General features: G+C 35.7%; 2 protein-coding genes across 4 annotated transcripts; both read left to right on the forward strand.

The window, feature by feature from the left end:
* Positions 1 to 272: 272 nt before the first annotated feature.
* On the forward strand, positions 273 to 5,492 carry LOC138314239 (sodium-dependent glucose transporter 1A-like). Of its 2 annotated transcripts, XM_069254469.1 has the most exons (4): positions 274 to 1,740; positions 2,700 to 2,809; positions 3,275 to 3,560; positions 4,370 to 5,492. In XM_069254469.1, exons 2-4 carry the CDS (start codon positions 2,720 to 2,722, stop codon positions 5,473 to 5,475), a joined length of 1,482 nt encoding a protein of 493 aa, XP_069110570.1. In that variant the 5' UTR covers positions 274 to 1,740; positions 2,700 to 2,719; the 3' UTR covers positions 5,476 to 5,492. The 2 variants fall into 2 exon arrangements, with proteins under 2 accessions (XP_069110571.1, XP_069110570.1); XM_069254470.1 differs by having other exon boundaries at positions 273 to 2,809.
* A 150-nt stretch (positions 5,493 to 5,642) lies between these two features.
* LOC138314238 (sodium-dependent glucose transporter 1A-like) lies at positions 5,643 to 15,011 on the forward strand. Of its 2 annotated transcripts, XM_069254467.1 has the most exons (4): positions 5,643 to 8,044; positions 8,145 to 8,292; positions 12,190 to 12,475; positions 13,841 to 15,011. In XM_069254467.1, the coding sequence occupies exons 2-4, from the start codon at positions 8,203 to 8,205 to the stop codon at positions 14,986 to 14,988; spliced, it is 1,524 nt and encodes a 507-aa protein (XP_069110568.1). In that variant the 5' UTR covers positions 5,643 to 8,044; positions 8,145 to 8,202; the 3' UTR covers positions 14,989 to 15,011. The 2 variants fall into 2 exon arrangements, with proteins under 2 accessions (XP_069110568.1, XP_069110569.1); XM_069254468.1 differs by having other exon boundaries at positions 5,643 to 8,292.
* The last annotated feature ends 800 nt before the right edge of the window (positions 15,012 to 15,811 follow it).

Here is a 15,811-nt window from a genome sequence, read left to right on the forward strand (position 1 = left end):
GATAGGTCATTGATTATCTATTTATTTATTTATTTTTGTAGAAATTACGAAGAAAGTTATCTTATTGATGTACTTCGGCGATAGTTGAATTGAATTGAGTCGTCATGATGACGTAAGCAGTCAACATTTCAAGGGCGCAAATATATGAAATATTGGAATCATTTTACTATAGAACAATATAGGGAATACAAACCAAATCTATAACATATTTAAAGTGGGTTTTTTCTATGACAAAAAGAGAGCAAGCCATAGAACATACAACTATAACACAGGGGTTATTTAAGGACTGTGGCATATTCCTGATGCGTCTTCTTGCAATAAAAGAGCGCTTGCCCTTGCAGTGCTATCCCACAGAATGATGCCACCAAAGACACCAATCAACACATCACATCTGGTCGCATTATACTACGGACAAATATGTCGTACCATTATTCTCGGCGCCAAAGCGGAGCAAAACTACTATTTTTATAGAACAGGGGTTGCCGTAGCCAGGGGACAGAATCCATAGCCTTCCTCACATGACAAGCGCTCAAATTAGGGTAAAAAGAATGGGTGTCAAAGAAGATATAGGAAGAATAACGTCAGATACAGAAGAAGAGAAAAGATCCTATATTTAACCTTTCTGTGGAAGCTAGGACAGTAAACAGATATGGAGATAAATGCCACTGACATTTGTCTTATATAAAGTAATATACTAAATCGTGTTATTGGTAGCTTTAACATTCCTTAATACAAACGATATCCCATATAACTACCAGAGAGTAGTGACGAATATTTAAGGATTTATACATTTTCTGTGGAGTATACGAGGAGGAAAATGTCTGACATGTGGCTGTTATTCGAAGTTGTTTGTTTGTTTGTTTCAGTAATTAACGTACATGTACTATGTGTCATGTAAGGACGGCCTCCCGTGTATGCGGTGAATAGCGTGTGTGTAGTGTGTGGTGTGTGTTTTGGGAGACCTTAGTATATTCGTGATGTGTCTTTTTGTATAGTGGATCTGTTGCCCTTTTTATAGCGCTATATCACTGAAGCATGCTGCCGAAGTCACCAAGCAACACACCCCGCCCGATAACATTATACTGACAAAGGACGAACCAGTCGTCCTACTCCCTGTATGCTGAGCGTTAAGCAGGATCGGAAACTATCAATTTTATAGAAACTGGTGTGTCTCGGCCAGGGGACAGAACCAGATCCTACATTAAAGGGGCGAGCTCTCAACATTTCGCCAAAAATGAGACGATATCACTAGTATCGAAATGATAATCCAAGTGAATCCAGTACATAATTCGTAAGAGAGTTGGCTCTGGTCCAATAGAGCTCATAAAAGTCATATTTCACCTTCCAAACAATATTACACAGGGTGTTATACTGCTAACCAGGTACAAGAAGATAAAAGGAAACAATTAGATATCTTATCCTCAGCGATATCCTATCCTCCGATAAAAGTTAAAACCACAGGTCGGGCCATACAGAGCGGTGTATACAATACATATACATACACACATTGTAAAACCCAGTTGCTGTAAATAATTTGTATTCATCGACATGGTTACGACACATTGTGTTTGCATCATACAAGATCATTGAGCCGATGTCAGTGGGGAAAAAACTACATTATTTTCCCAGCTGATAGTTTGTCTGGACATTTTTGTGTGTTGTGACGAATTAAGGGGACAGCCACCTGTAAGAATTGACTTGCTTTGTCATAGGGAATCTAGTTTCGAATCTTCACATAAGGTAGGTTGTCATTATAACATAAATTGCATTCGCATTTGTTTTAGCATACAAGGTAATTTTAAACAATGGTGTAAAGGACATTTAAGGTATGTCTAAATCGCTTGATAAATAGACATTCCAAAACTAAGTGACTGCTGTTTATCATATTTTCAACCTCTTATATTTCAAAAAGAAGTTTGTAAAATGCAGTAGATAATTCATCAAATAACAGGAAAGTTACATCATCGTGCAATTTGCGACTTTTGGTAGGGGATTTAATGAATTAAACATTTTTTTCATAGAGCGCATCAGATGACCAGCATTTACTATGACTCATTTTATTTATTGTTGTAAATTGCAATTTTAATTGTATTCCTGAAACGTGGTCCTCAGATGCGCTCGTAAAGAAAATTGAGAAAATTGAAGTTAATAAAATAATTTAACTTAAAATTATCTAGATTGGACCTGAATCTAATCAGAACACTTATATCTTCTATATAAGTTCTTCGTAGAGCGTGTGGTTGAGTCGCTGCACTTTCATATGAAGGTTGAGAGTTCGAATCGCGAACATTTGTCAATTTTTTTATTTTTTTTTTACACTTTGACAACAAATTCTGTTTTGTAACATAGAGATTTTTAATTTTTTGATTGTATTTGACATAAATGTAATGATATAAAAATCATCTGTACAAATGTCATTTCCGGTATGTAAACAAAACATATTTTCGTGTCTATCATATACATTGTAAAAAATGTATCACGTCATCAGTGGTAAGGAAAAGGTCAATCAATACGGATATATGAAATAGACCACGATATTTTAATTTGGAAACTGGAGATTCACGTCATGAACGAAAGACCAAAGTGATAATAAAACCGAATTAGTCGTCGCTACCATCATGTAATAGAGGATAATTAATTTATATTAATTTTAGTTACACAAAAACTTGTAACAGCATTTTTCCATTTACTTCATTTAGGTTTTGTTTAATTCTCAAAAATGGCTTGCTCACAGAGTACACGATGGAAAGGAACTGACAGACGAAAAATTATTCATTCAATATGTATCTACATGATGTTTCTGATGCTCGTAAGTATTAAATGTATACACTGTGGCAGAGGTACTTACCTGGATTTACGTTTGATATTTGAATACACCAGTACAGTGACTGTAGACAAATGAGTTACCCGACTTGTTCAAGGTTGCGCGGTGTGTTGCTTGGTGGCATGCTTCAGTGATATAGAGCAAAAAAGGACAAGATTTCCACTATACAAGAGTACACACCACGAATATACCGCAGTCTCGCAAAGCACACACCACGCACGTCAAGCACACTACACACCGTATACATGGGTGTCCGTCCTTACATGACCCTGGCTGTTAATAGGACGTTAATTAATCAAACAAAGAAAGACCTGAAACATTTAAATATTTCGTGAATAGCTGGGTTTACAAACTTTGATCGTACGCTGGAGTACTTAATGTAAATATTGTTCATACCTTCGAAAAGAATAAGAATGTGATCTCCTAAATCGTCCTCTTCTGATTCTATAGGGATGGACATCAGGCCTGTTTGGTCCCTCCTTCGTCGACCTGCTGTTGATTGCCGATGTCTCACTTAAACTAGGTTCGTGGATATCCGCTCTGTATTTCGTCGGCTATGCCGTTGGATGTGTGACTGGAGGAGTTTTGTATGACAGAATAGACCGGAACTGTCTTTACGCAGCTGGCATATTCTTAGTAGGTATCCTGATTGCTGTTATACCATGGTGTTTCATCTTTGCGCTTATGGTTTTTGCTCATTTTCTGGAAGGATTTTCGTCAGGTGTGATCGATACAGGTAAGAGTTTTTTTTATTTGTGCATATAATTAATTTACAAATACATGGTGCACAACAATATAACGTATCCATTGATTACAATGTAAATATGTATACTAAAAATGAATCGCTCACGCACAACATAGCATGCTTTATAAATAAACAATATTAGCAATGTTATAACATTTATTATTTTTCTTCAAATATATTACTAGAACACAGACACGAATAAGTTTATATCAAAGGAAAATTTCAAATATTGTCTTTCAGCAGATATAATGTCTTTGTTATTGAATGGCAAATCGCTGACACAATAAAATCAAATGGATTATTATACCATGCCTGGATATATATCCTGTTCGACCGGTCGAGTGTGCTGTGTAAGATCTTTGTCGACATGTTTCCATGAGAAAGTACTTATAAATAGCGAAAAAATTGTCCCTTCGTTATGAGGAAATACACCACAAACACACCGCAGCATACAAAAACATACAGATATTCACACATAGAATATATAACAGGGGCTTTCTTGAAGAACTTTAGTTGTTAATAGTAGGCAATCAACCCAACTTTCTTCGAAATATCGTTAATTAATTGTCTATTCTTAACACGCAATATGGCCGCCTGTCAGTCATTTTGATTTTAACCGATACACAACGACTGAGGGGCCAGGTGTACGGTTAGGCTAAACAATCACATGATAATACATTTACATCAACATCTGTATATATGCATATACATTTGAATATAAAGAATAACCTAGTGAGTGAGTTAGGATTTATATTTCAGTACCAGTAGTGTACTCAAAAATACCTATGATATCTTTACAGTGGGAAATGCTGAGCTGATCAATATTTGGCGGGAAAACAGCATGATGTTCTTCATGTCAGAGCTCTGTTACACTGTAGGATTATTCCTGGCACCGATGGTCGTTGCCCCTTTCGTATCACACGATGCCATACATCAGCAACTCCGTAACGGCACAGAACTAAACAATGATACGCTACATCCAATTTTATCAAACATCACAGTTCCATCAAATATGGCATTATACGGTAACTTAACTCGGCAAAACGAAAGCCATGCTTTTGTTTCGCGATTGTTTATTCCATTTTTCATAAGCGCGGCCTTAGCTATTTTGATTTCTATACCGTTTGTCATTAAGTTCCTGTTAAGAAATGTAGAAATGCAGCAGAGGAGAGGCGAAAGTAATGTGACGAGTAAAGACAGTAAAGAGGAGGACGATACAAAAGGAAGACAGTTGCCTACTAAACTGAAATTAATCTCTTTAGTGTTGTTCAACACGATGATTTTTGTTGGTTTACTACTTTGCGAAAGCTCAACGTCATTTATTGCCGTATACACAATAGAGCAAATGGGGTTTTCTCCGGCTAAAGGGGCTCTAGTGAACGCTGTCTCTAATGTATGTGGAATTGTTGCTATTTTAGTGGCTATGTTTGCCTCTAGTTTGAATATATTGGTATTTCTCGGTATCCATACCGTCGGTCTGCTAGCAGGATTGCTAGGTTTATTGCTCAGTTCTTTAGCCAAGACGAATAATATAGGAATATGGTTTTCCTCGGCTGTCGTGGGTTACTTCAGATCGATGATATTTTCATTTATATTTACGTGGACAAACAATTACATTACACCTACGACGGGGAAAGTCTCCTCCTTGTTTATGATGAGTAGCTGCGCTGGTGCCGCGGTCGGTCCCATCCTTTTAGGGTGGTTGATGGAGGAGTATACCTACCTGTGGTTCTGCTATCTACTTACCATATTTGGCGTTGTGCAACTACTTTTATACATAATCGGGATTGTACTTACGAAATATGTGACATCTGTATACGGTAAAACGTATGAAGACATTGGTTTAGATGCTACCTCTGTCACAGAGAGGCTGAACCAAGTAGAAGACGATGTGGAAGTGAAATAAAATCAAAACAAGTGAAATGGTGTGTTTACTTATCTCTTGAATTTTTCAATTATGAATTTTCTGCACAGCAAGTAGGGCGTTAAAATGGTAACTGCTGCCCCTATTGCATGATCGTAAAAGGCGACTAAATTTAGGATATTTTTTTACTCTTTTTTCCCTAACGTCTCCCGTGACAGTATATGACTTTTGGCCTCCATTTGACTGATCGTCTATGCGAGGAAAGCTTTTGGCTCTGTCCCCTTAGTCTCTGTAAGCGTTCGTCATAAAGTGATTGAGACGACTGGTTGGCCCGTTGTCTCTGGTGGTATGTTTCAATGAGATAAGCTCTATAAAATCGCATGGGTTCCACTATCGCAAAGAGAATAACATGAACATACTGCAGCCTCCCCAGATATACACACATCCACACACATTGCATGCAGGGGATGGCGTCCTTCAATGACACCTGGCCCCGATTTCGCGAATCAAACTTAAGTAAAAAACTGACTTAAGTGATAAAATCATATAAGTTACATAAGGAGAAAAACTTAAGTTTTGACTTAAGTCTGCACTTAAGTTTCGAGAAATCGGGGCCTGGCTGTTAAGAAAACGCAAACAATACAACCAACTAACCAACCGACGTAATATAAGTAACGTGATGTCAGGATTCATAATCGGCAGAACAAAATTGAAGTATATACTGGATTTTTGGTTACAAAATTCTCCAAAATATAACTTGTCAAATTCAGAAGCTTGCAAAAATAGGGAAAAAACCTGTACACTCGTTTAATAAGACCTCATATGAAATGATCACTTATTTACGATTATATCTATATATCATAAAATACCAGGTGCAGTTATTGATATCAATGTAAAAAAAAAATATAATAAACTACATGACCTCCGTAGCTCGAATGAATTAAAGTTTGGACGCAGTTGTTTACAATGTAATAATAAATTATCACGCAAGTTTGAAATATTTTTGACAAATGAAAATCATTTTGTATTGGTAAAATAATTCTGGCCTGAATTAATGTCGGATAAACATGGTATGTGTAAACAAAACATATTGTTTTGAATAATGAAATATCTATTCTAGTGTATGGTTAAGCCGCTATCTAAAATATGCAAACCATATATGGTATGGGTCACTATGAAGTCAGGCTAATGTTACTTATGTTTAACATCAGCCCTGCAAGTTGGGCGTTAGAAATTTTCTCTTCTCATCTTCCTTACTAACTTTCGTTATCATCGCCTCACTGTTGGCCTTCCGTTGAGCGCTCTGTGAGGAAGGCTCAGTGCTCTATGCCCCGGGTATGCCTTAGCGCTCCTGAAGCATTTATTTATATAGGGAATGGAACGACTGGTTCGCCTGTTGTTAATATAATGTGACCGAATGAAGTGTGTTCCGTGATGTTTTCAGCGGTATGCTTTAGTGATGTAGCACTATATTCCACTATGCAAGGGGACACAACACGACTATACCACAGACTCTCAAAACATACTACTCGCACTTCACATACGCAAAACGGTAGGCCGTCCTGAAATGACCCTGGCTGTAGGACGCAAATATGATTAACCGAACCAAAGCTGTGCATTACTACAGTATAGGCATCTTTATACTGATATTTTATATGGTTGGTTGGTTAATTGCGCTTAATTACTGTTCTATTAATAGCTAAACTTATCACCTTTGATTTGGTTTAAGCGCGGGTTTGTGTAAGTACAATGTGGTTTTCGTCCAATTTCTTTTCCTTTCTTATTGTTTAGGTTGGTTTGAAGGTGTTAAATAGAATCTCACATACGAGTTTATTTGCTGATTGTATAAATTAGTTGAATGTCTATCAATTGTTAATCGTAGTATCCCTGTTTACATGAATGAATAAATAACAAAATTTTCATTAAAATAAGATTTAAAAAACAAATACATATCCTTGAATATCTAATATTAAAAGATATTTCTATTTAAAAAACCCATGATTTATTCATTTGATTAATGACCAATTCAATATAAAAAGCAATGATGATAAACATTATCTGACACTGTAACACGTGTTGTAACAGATAGCGCGCCACCTTGATGTACGGTAGTATTGCATTATTCCACGATAATATACATTTATGCAGCAAAAATGACAATTATATTGAAAATCAATACAAAAATACGATAAAAATGACTTTTACGCCAGCATTAAACATCGATAGAAATATTCACATCTACGCAAAAGCTTGTGCAAGATTAAACAGATCTCATTACTACATCCGGTATGGTAATGGGACCGGCCCTATTTCAGGCTTTGTTTACGACTGGAATGCCAGTCGCATTGTTAAGTTCCGTTGTTTTTGTCAGTGCTATAAAATTTGTAAATGCCTGGCGGTTGTTTGTATTGTGAAATAACCCAATAGATAATGTAAAGGTGTAACATTCTGGTATCGTTATCTCCGCAGCTGTTGCGTGTGTATGTAAGTGTGCGGTGTGGCCTGGGAGCACACATACCTTGACCTTGTGCGTCTAGCTAACAAAAGGCGACCGGCCAGCACACACACACACACACATGTTAGATTTGGACACGTGGTACCGTCTTCTTATGTAAGTACAATACTCTTGATCATGATGTCTGTAATTTGAAGCAATCTTAAATGTACTCAAATAATGATTAGAATTACATGTTTATTACTTTTAATTTCAGACCATATTGACGTTGTGTTCAGATCGCAGTAAAACGGGCAAAGAGCGATAACTCGAAGATGGCTGGCTCCCAAATGAAACGATGCAGCGGATTTCAAAATCCCAAAATATGTTATTCAATTTCTGTGTACGCCATGTTTTTCATGATTGTAAGTATTCATTCAATTGTACGTATAAAACATAAACTCTTGAGTAATGTTGGATTGATCGTTCACATTTCGACAAAACAACAATTCATCATTAAAATATTGAAGTGTCTTAAATTATATTTACAGTATACATTTACTAGTGTATGCAAGTGACGTGGTCATATAAAGGTACAGCAAATGATAGTGTTAAAATACGTATCTGAGAGCGCTCATGGAAAGTAACTGTATATGAGAGAATATTGAAATTCATTTAATTTAAGATAATTTTGTTGAAGTAAAAACAAATTAATTGAAACATTCTTTCAGAGCCGGAATAAGGCATAGTTTGAGCTTTCAAAGGGTTGCAAATACTCCTACCAGCAAGACCCGCTTAATATGGGTCATCCATTGTTGTTGAGTATAATACCGTTATATGTGGATTTACAATCTGCATATTCAGAATAGCTATTAACATATATTTGGAAATTATTTATGTTTGTAAAGTATATTTATCATGTATATAAACAAATTTTTCATCGCAATTTTACTTTTTGTATAGGAATTGTCCGAGTGGTCCAAATATTTATGTTGAGTGAATTGGCTTGTGCAACAATTAAACCATATGCATAATTTTATATTATTTTTGTTTAAAGGTGCTACATCAACGACAAATAGTTATTTGTTTCTATTAGAAACAGGAGCAGACGAATTGGTATCTTTTTAGTAGCAAAAAATGCTTACTTTACACTATTACCATCATTGAAAAGTTTGGGTTTCTTATTTTATATCAGATAAAAAAAGTATTTAATACAAATAATTGCATTCCGAAAAAAAATCGTCGCACTAGGCCCTTAATAAAAAGAGGTAGTGATTGCGCAAACAACCGATTATTTAAAGATGCTCCACCGCTGACAATTGATATTTTTTCACTATTAAAACAGGAGCAGAAGATTTAGTAATTTTTTTCAGTTACAAAAGTTACTTACTTTTGTCCATTGAAAAGTTTGAGCTTCTAATTTTACTTCACGTTAAAAATATAAAAAATAATTAATTGCATCCCGAAAAAATTCCGTGCCACTATATCCTATATGGAATGAAGTACTGATTGCGCAGGCACCAAAGGCGAAGTAAATTATTTTATATTATTTCTGTGTTAATTTTATATATATTCACCCGATTAAACACCAATTATTGTTCAAATGATGAATATCATTTATGCTCTGTCGGCGGTGGAGCATCTTTAAAACAAAGCAAATTGTTTTATATGTATTTATGTGTTAATCAGACACACTTATTATTATATATGTCCAAATATTAAATACTGCTTGTACTCCGTCGATGGCAGTGTATCTTTTACAATTGATTAACATTTTTTCTCCCATACGTGACAGGGTTATCCCGCGGTTGCTTGGGAAAAGATAACTGTCTTTTACCGGGGTTGGAAAAAGACAGCTCACACGCGCTAGACAGTGACGTCATCAATACATGCCGCGACAATTTTTACGCACAGCGACATTCATATCAACTGAATTTTCACCATTTCTCGTTAAAGTATGGGAGAAAAAGAATCAAGCATTGGCTTGTCGCGATTGATTTTGACCATCATCCCTCGGCAAGCCTCGGGTTGATTAGCCAAAATCTTTCAATAGGGTTGAGATATCCCTGTCCACCTGACAGGCCAATGTAATATTTTGTTAGTCTTTTGTATTGATTGATGAAGAAATTTATTTCCTGCAAACACAATGCGCATCAAATTCATTCTGGCACGGCCTAAAACTAGGTCACTAAGTTAAGTCTGAATCATATGAAGTTTAATTTGAATTGAATCAAAATGTTTACTCACGCCAGTCAGAGATCAGCACGTGACCCAGAATATTTAATTGAGAAATTTAATGATCAATTGGAGTTCACATGAACTAATTTCATTAAGGCCTAATGAATTGAAAATGTAAATATAAATATACTGTACAAATTGTATTCACATTTGAGAATTAGTATTTCATTTTTTAAGGATATTGCTTATACATTGTGTTTACCTAAAACAAAATCAGTGATTTCTGTTCAAATTGACTAGCATTCGCAAGAATGCAAACTCATTTTTTTCATTCCTTAACATATGCATTTTTTTTTCTTCTATTGAGAAATACAAATCTGGTATTACAGACATATTAAAAGACAAGAATATTTCAGCCATTGGCAGCTTTGCTAATTCCACAGTCTCAAAGAGTGTATTTTAGAGATGCTCCGCCGCCGACAGAGCATAAATAATACTCATCATTTGAACTATAATTGGTATTAAATCGTGTATATGTAAGTCAAATTGACAAAAAAATAATATGAAATAATTTCTTTTGCTTTTGGTGCATGCGCAATCAGTACTTCATTCCACATAGGACATAATGCCACGGAATTTTTTCGGGATGCAATCAATTATTTTTTTATATTTTTAACTTGAAATAAAATTAGAAGCTCAAACTTTTCAATGGTGGAAATGGTGCGAAGTAAGTAACTTTTGTAAGTGAAGAAAATTACTAAATCGTCTGCTCCTGTTTTAGATAGGGAAAAATACCATTTGTAAGCGGTGGAACATGTTTAAACATTACCACAACGGACACAAAAGTATGACAAACCGTCCGCCCGTTTATCATGAAGCAAAGTTTAAACATGCTAGTAATATAGACTTAATGTGCCGGAGGTGGTCGTGGCCTGATCCCATTGCTTCTTTTGGTGGTGCGATTTGGTGTAATCATAACCCATTGAAGAAACAAAATTTTGGGTTGTGTTTTATTAAGGATATCCTTCTTAAAATGCAGTGTGTTACCTTTGATACTTTCTTGTTTGTTTGTTTTGGGAGTGCATGCGTGTCCATTCTGGTTTGTATTATACAATGGCGGAAACGTTGATCGCCTAGAATACAACCCAGATTTCCAAACAGCACATGATGACTTTTAGCAAACCAAGCCGTCCCACTCCCTCTAAGCTTATATTGCCTTTAGGGATTATGAGGTGTCTCAGTTACCTTACAAGGGAACACTCAATTAAAAGGCAAATCAGACGCGGTGTTAGGGAGATGTCAAGTAGTTTCAAGGCGGCAGTCAGCCAGGAAAAAGATTTCCTCGATACCCCTTGTGGTACTATCACTTTCGTTATATACCACCCCTGGAAAATGTCATAGCAACAATGAAGCCATTTCAGGAAAAAAACCTGACCAATTAAAGGCTTACATACAATTGTATTCTTCCTTATAAGATTAACAGAGATACGCCAAAAAGTAAAGCGACACAGTGAACTGTTATTGGATTCTTTTAGTGTACAAAAAAAATCTCATCTGTTGTCGCACATAGCCATCAGCTTGATACGACATAGTCCAGGTGTTCATATAAAGACAGTGACAGTAACCCCTGGAATATCGAAGATGGGGAGAAGAGGAAATGTAATGACCAACCTTTACTCGCCTTTAGTTTATGATAAATGCAGTACTGCAAGTTCACAGTAAAGAGTTAAGCACAACCGACAAAGTGGTATTACGTATAAATACACACAAGCTTCTTCTTATCGATTTTTTATGTAGATCACCAAACATTTAGAAAGTTATATGTAGTATGGTATCATGTCCATATTGAATAGTAGTTGCAAATCTCATTGACATATTGACGATTTACATTGACTACGTTCGCAAATATTGCCATATAATACAAACTTAAACCATTGGGTATCTATAACCATTTCCGTATCCATATTATTTTACCATTTTAACTAAAGCTACTTTATTATATCTACTGAAAATTATTTTATTTCGATTTGAGAATGTTAAATCCTGCTTTCAAATATTAATTAGTTTCTGATAAAAATATACGTATTAATTTATGGAATTATCAAATTCCATTTCGATAATGTTGGCTTTTTCTATTACCTTAGGGTTGGATCAGAGGTCTTTTCGGACCCTCTTTTCTTGATCTACAAGTAATCAGTGGTGTCACTTTGAAGACGGGGTCATGGATATCCACCCTTAATTTCATCGGATACGCCGTTGGGTGTCTTGCTAGCGGATTTCTATATGATAAAGTCAGCCGGAACTTTATGTATGCAGCCGGGCTCCTCTTGATGGGGATTGTAACGGCGGGGATACCTTGGTGCTTTGTCTTTGTGCTGATGGTCGCAGGTCACTTTTTGCAAGGATTTTCCTCCGGTATTGTTGACACAGGTATTATTAATTATTTTTAGTAATTATTTACGAGAATTGTGTCCTTCAGAGAAAAGACATTTACTGTACTGCCACGTTACTTTATGAGAACCAACTTTTTCCGCATGCGAATGGTTTTCGAGAATATCGCGATCTAACGTGACGCTACCCAGATTGGTACGCTACCCCAAATTGGTACACTTTTAATATATATGAAGCAGAATTTTCGGTTTAATATCTTATCTGAAAATAACTGTTCTGAACAAAAATTAAGGCGGTTAATAGTAAATGTAATATTTGCTGTATATCATATTCATTCCTAATTGTTATTATCTTTTTAATCAAACATGAAAATAAACTGTGAAAAAATCCGGGAAACGACGTCGTGCGACAACCCTATTTTTTTTTTATCAAGTCTGTACATTTAAAAATCAAATCAAATTGAGGAGGTGTACCATTTTGGGTACTCAAACCTGCCGAAACACAGGACTGGACCGGACATGCTTCAAAGCTCTATATTTATGAATATATGCAATGCTGACAAGTTAACATATCATGAAATTAAAACTTAAGGCATCTATTTGTGGAGTGTTAAAAGAAAAATCTGCACAAAAAAATCAAGCACACGTTAGGATATTTTAACAATTATCTTCAAAAAAGTGTACCAATTTGGGTAGCGTAATATTTAGTGAATTCGTGAACACTTTTCGTGCATTGCTATTTACATTATTTTTTCACACTGAAATTGTATTTACTCTTTTAAATCCGCAAATGGGCATTTGTTTAGAAAAGGAAATCGCCAATTTTGTAGAATTTTGTAGCAGCCGCGAAAAAAGGTTGATTGCAGTATGTGATCAAAGCAGATTGTTCTATCAATATTCATGACATTACATCAATAAATATTTACAGTTTGCACTGACATGGACTCAATAACCATGCTTTCTAGTATTATCATTATCAGTCTTAGCATAATACGCGCGGCGATTCTGTTGTTACGGGAATAGTCGATGGCATAGCAACGTGGGGTCATGACCCCACTTTTGGCGGGAACATATGAATGACTCGATTCCAGTCAGCTGTTCAATCAAATTCGTTGACGATGACGAGAGAGAAAAAATATGGGTATTTTAATAAAATATATGCAACTGCCGCGGGAAAACTAATACTAATTTACTTGAAAAACTATAGATATAAGGAATAGATGTTTATTTTGAAAGAAAGATAGAAAGAGTCCCCGACTGAATTTGGAATCTAAGCACTTCGCGGTTTATTAAGACTACACTCATAGTTTTGTGTTATATATCCATATAGTATATATATGATTATCAGAATGAATACTCAGTTGTAATTTTTTAACAATATATTATATGTTGTATTCTATTTCAGTGGGTAATGCCGAAATGATGCAGCTCTGGAAGGACAATACCAAGATGTACTTTTTCATGGAATTTAGCTACTCAATTGGTGTGTTTGTAGCTCCGTTAGTTGTCGCCCCATTTCTATCTAATATTGCTGATTCTGGACACCGGAAAATAAACAGAACTGTACATAACCTCACCTTTAATCCATATTCACTGGATAATTCGTCCATTTCAACGCTTTCAACCACTCCTCAATTACAAACCTTCAATCATACTCTAAATACTTCTACATATATCACATCCGGAAACGAAACGCAACATATCGTGACTTCTCGACTATTTGTGCCGTATTCAATAAGTGCAGTTTTGGCAGTGTTGGTTTCATTGCCGTTTATTTTTAAATATTTCTCGAGAAATGTAGACAGCAATGCAGATATGCTACATAGTACCATTGAGGTGAATAACGATGAGGACAAGGAAGTAAAACAATCAGCATCAACAGCAAGAAAAGCCAGAATTTTGCCAACAAAACTAAAGGTGCCCTGTCTAATTTTGATAAGTAGTATAATGTTTTTGAGTATATCACTGGGTGAAGGTTTTATGTCTTTTATAGTAGTATATTGTGTAGAAGAAATAGGGTTTTCCCCAGCTGACGGAGCACGTCTCAGCGCTGTATCGAGTGTATGCTGTATTGTCGCTATAGTCGTAGCCATGTTTGCATCGCGTTTGAACACGTTGATATTTCTTGGAATTCATCTCACAGGTACACTTCTCAGTATGATCGGACTGTTGGTAAGCTCAACAGAAAACACAAATATAGGTGTATGGATATCTTCGATAGCTATAGGCTACTTCAGATCTATGATCTTTTCGTTGGTATTTACGTGGACCAACAATTACATTACTCCCACGACGGGGAAAGTTTCGTCTATGTACATGGTATCTACGTGTACCGGTTCGGCTGTGGTTCCTCTCCTGCTCGGCTGGCTAATGGAAGAATATACCAACTTGTGGTTCTGTTACCTTCTCATTATATTCGGGGCAGTAGTGTTACTGTTATTCGTTGTAGGTGTAATTATGACCAAACGCGTTACCTCAATGTATGGTAGAACTTTTGACATTACTGTCGAATATGACATTGATTTAACGGAGAGATTAAATAAAGTTGGATGAAATCAATATAATGTGTTTAAGTTGTGCCTTTTTCATTCATTTTGCAGTGATCTGTACTGCAGAGATCATCTTGGAGGATGCCTTTTAATCGCTACTCCCTCTTGGTCAATGTGATTAGGACTTCAGGAACGCTTACGAATTGTATCTCAGTTCAACGATAACACATACATTAACTGTTTAGTTTACCCTCATACATTTTTCTACATATACTGATTTGATTTCATAAATTTTAATTATAATTTTAAGCATATCGACATTTGTCGGTCCACGACCTTCCTTTCATAAACAACAAGAAAGACATTTCAAACAATATAATTTTTTGTGAAAACTGTACATAGAATTAAATGAATCACGTCGATTTCAACAACCAAATAGTTCTTCTGTTCATTTTCCTGCAGCAAATAAGTCTGGTAAATTGTATAAGGAGTCGATTGTTCCCGCATTTCGCTTATCCAAAACGTCATTTGGCGATGCTGTCGCTGACATCGCAATTTTGATAATTCTTGCAGCTAAAACCATAATATCCTGAAATAAACAAAAAATATGGAAATACTATTACTGATGAAAGTATAGAACATATCTGATCTTTGTATATAATGCATTAATTAATCATTTATCTTAACTTTTTAACTAATATTTTAGATCAAATGCGGCGTCTGGGGTTGTTGTCCGTGGTCCGTCGTACGTCCGTAAATACTGCTTGTTACTGCTATTTCTTGAGAAGTAATCAAATTTCCATGTAAGTTCACCTAGGGCCATAGAATTGTTATGCTGATTTTCAGAATGATCGCGAAAAAAATATGGCCGTCAGACAGCCATCTTG

This window comes from Argopecten irradians, chromosome 2 (genome assembly GCF_041381155.1).
Source record: "Argopecten irradians isolate NY chromosome 2, Ai_NY, whole genome shotgun sequence".
NCBI classification, from domain to species: Eukaryota; Metazoa; Mollusca; class Bivalvia; order Pectinida; family Pectinidae; genus Argopecten; species Argopecten irradians.

Excerpts from the sequence above, each read along its gene's own strand:
- LOC138314239 (XM_069254470.1), top strand. The coding sequence starts at position 2,720 with ATGGCTTGCTCACAGAGTACACGATGGAAAGGAACTGACAGACGAAAA. Across the intron at positions 2,810-3,274 it reads ACATGATGTTTCTGATGCTC|GGATGGACATCAGGCCTGTT; the intron begins GTAAGTATTAAA and ends CTGATTCTATAG. Across the intron at positions 3,561-4,369 it reads GTCAGGTGTGATCGATACAG|TGGGAAATGCTGAGCTGATC; the intron begins GTAAGAGTTTTT and ends ATATCTTTACAG.
- LOC138314238 (XM_069254468.1), top strand. The coding sequence starts at position 8,203 with ATGGCTGGCTCCCAAATGAAACGATGCAGCGGATTTCAAAATCCCAAA. Across the intron at positions 8,293-12,189 it reads ACGCCATGTTTTTCATGATT|GGTTGGATCAGAGGTCTTTT; the intron begins GTAAGTATTCAT and ends CTATTACCTTAG. Across the intron at positions 12,476-13,840 it reads CTCCGGTATTGTTGACACAG|TGGGTAATGCCGAAATGATG; the intron begins GTATTATTAATT and ends ATTCTATTTCAG.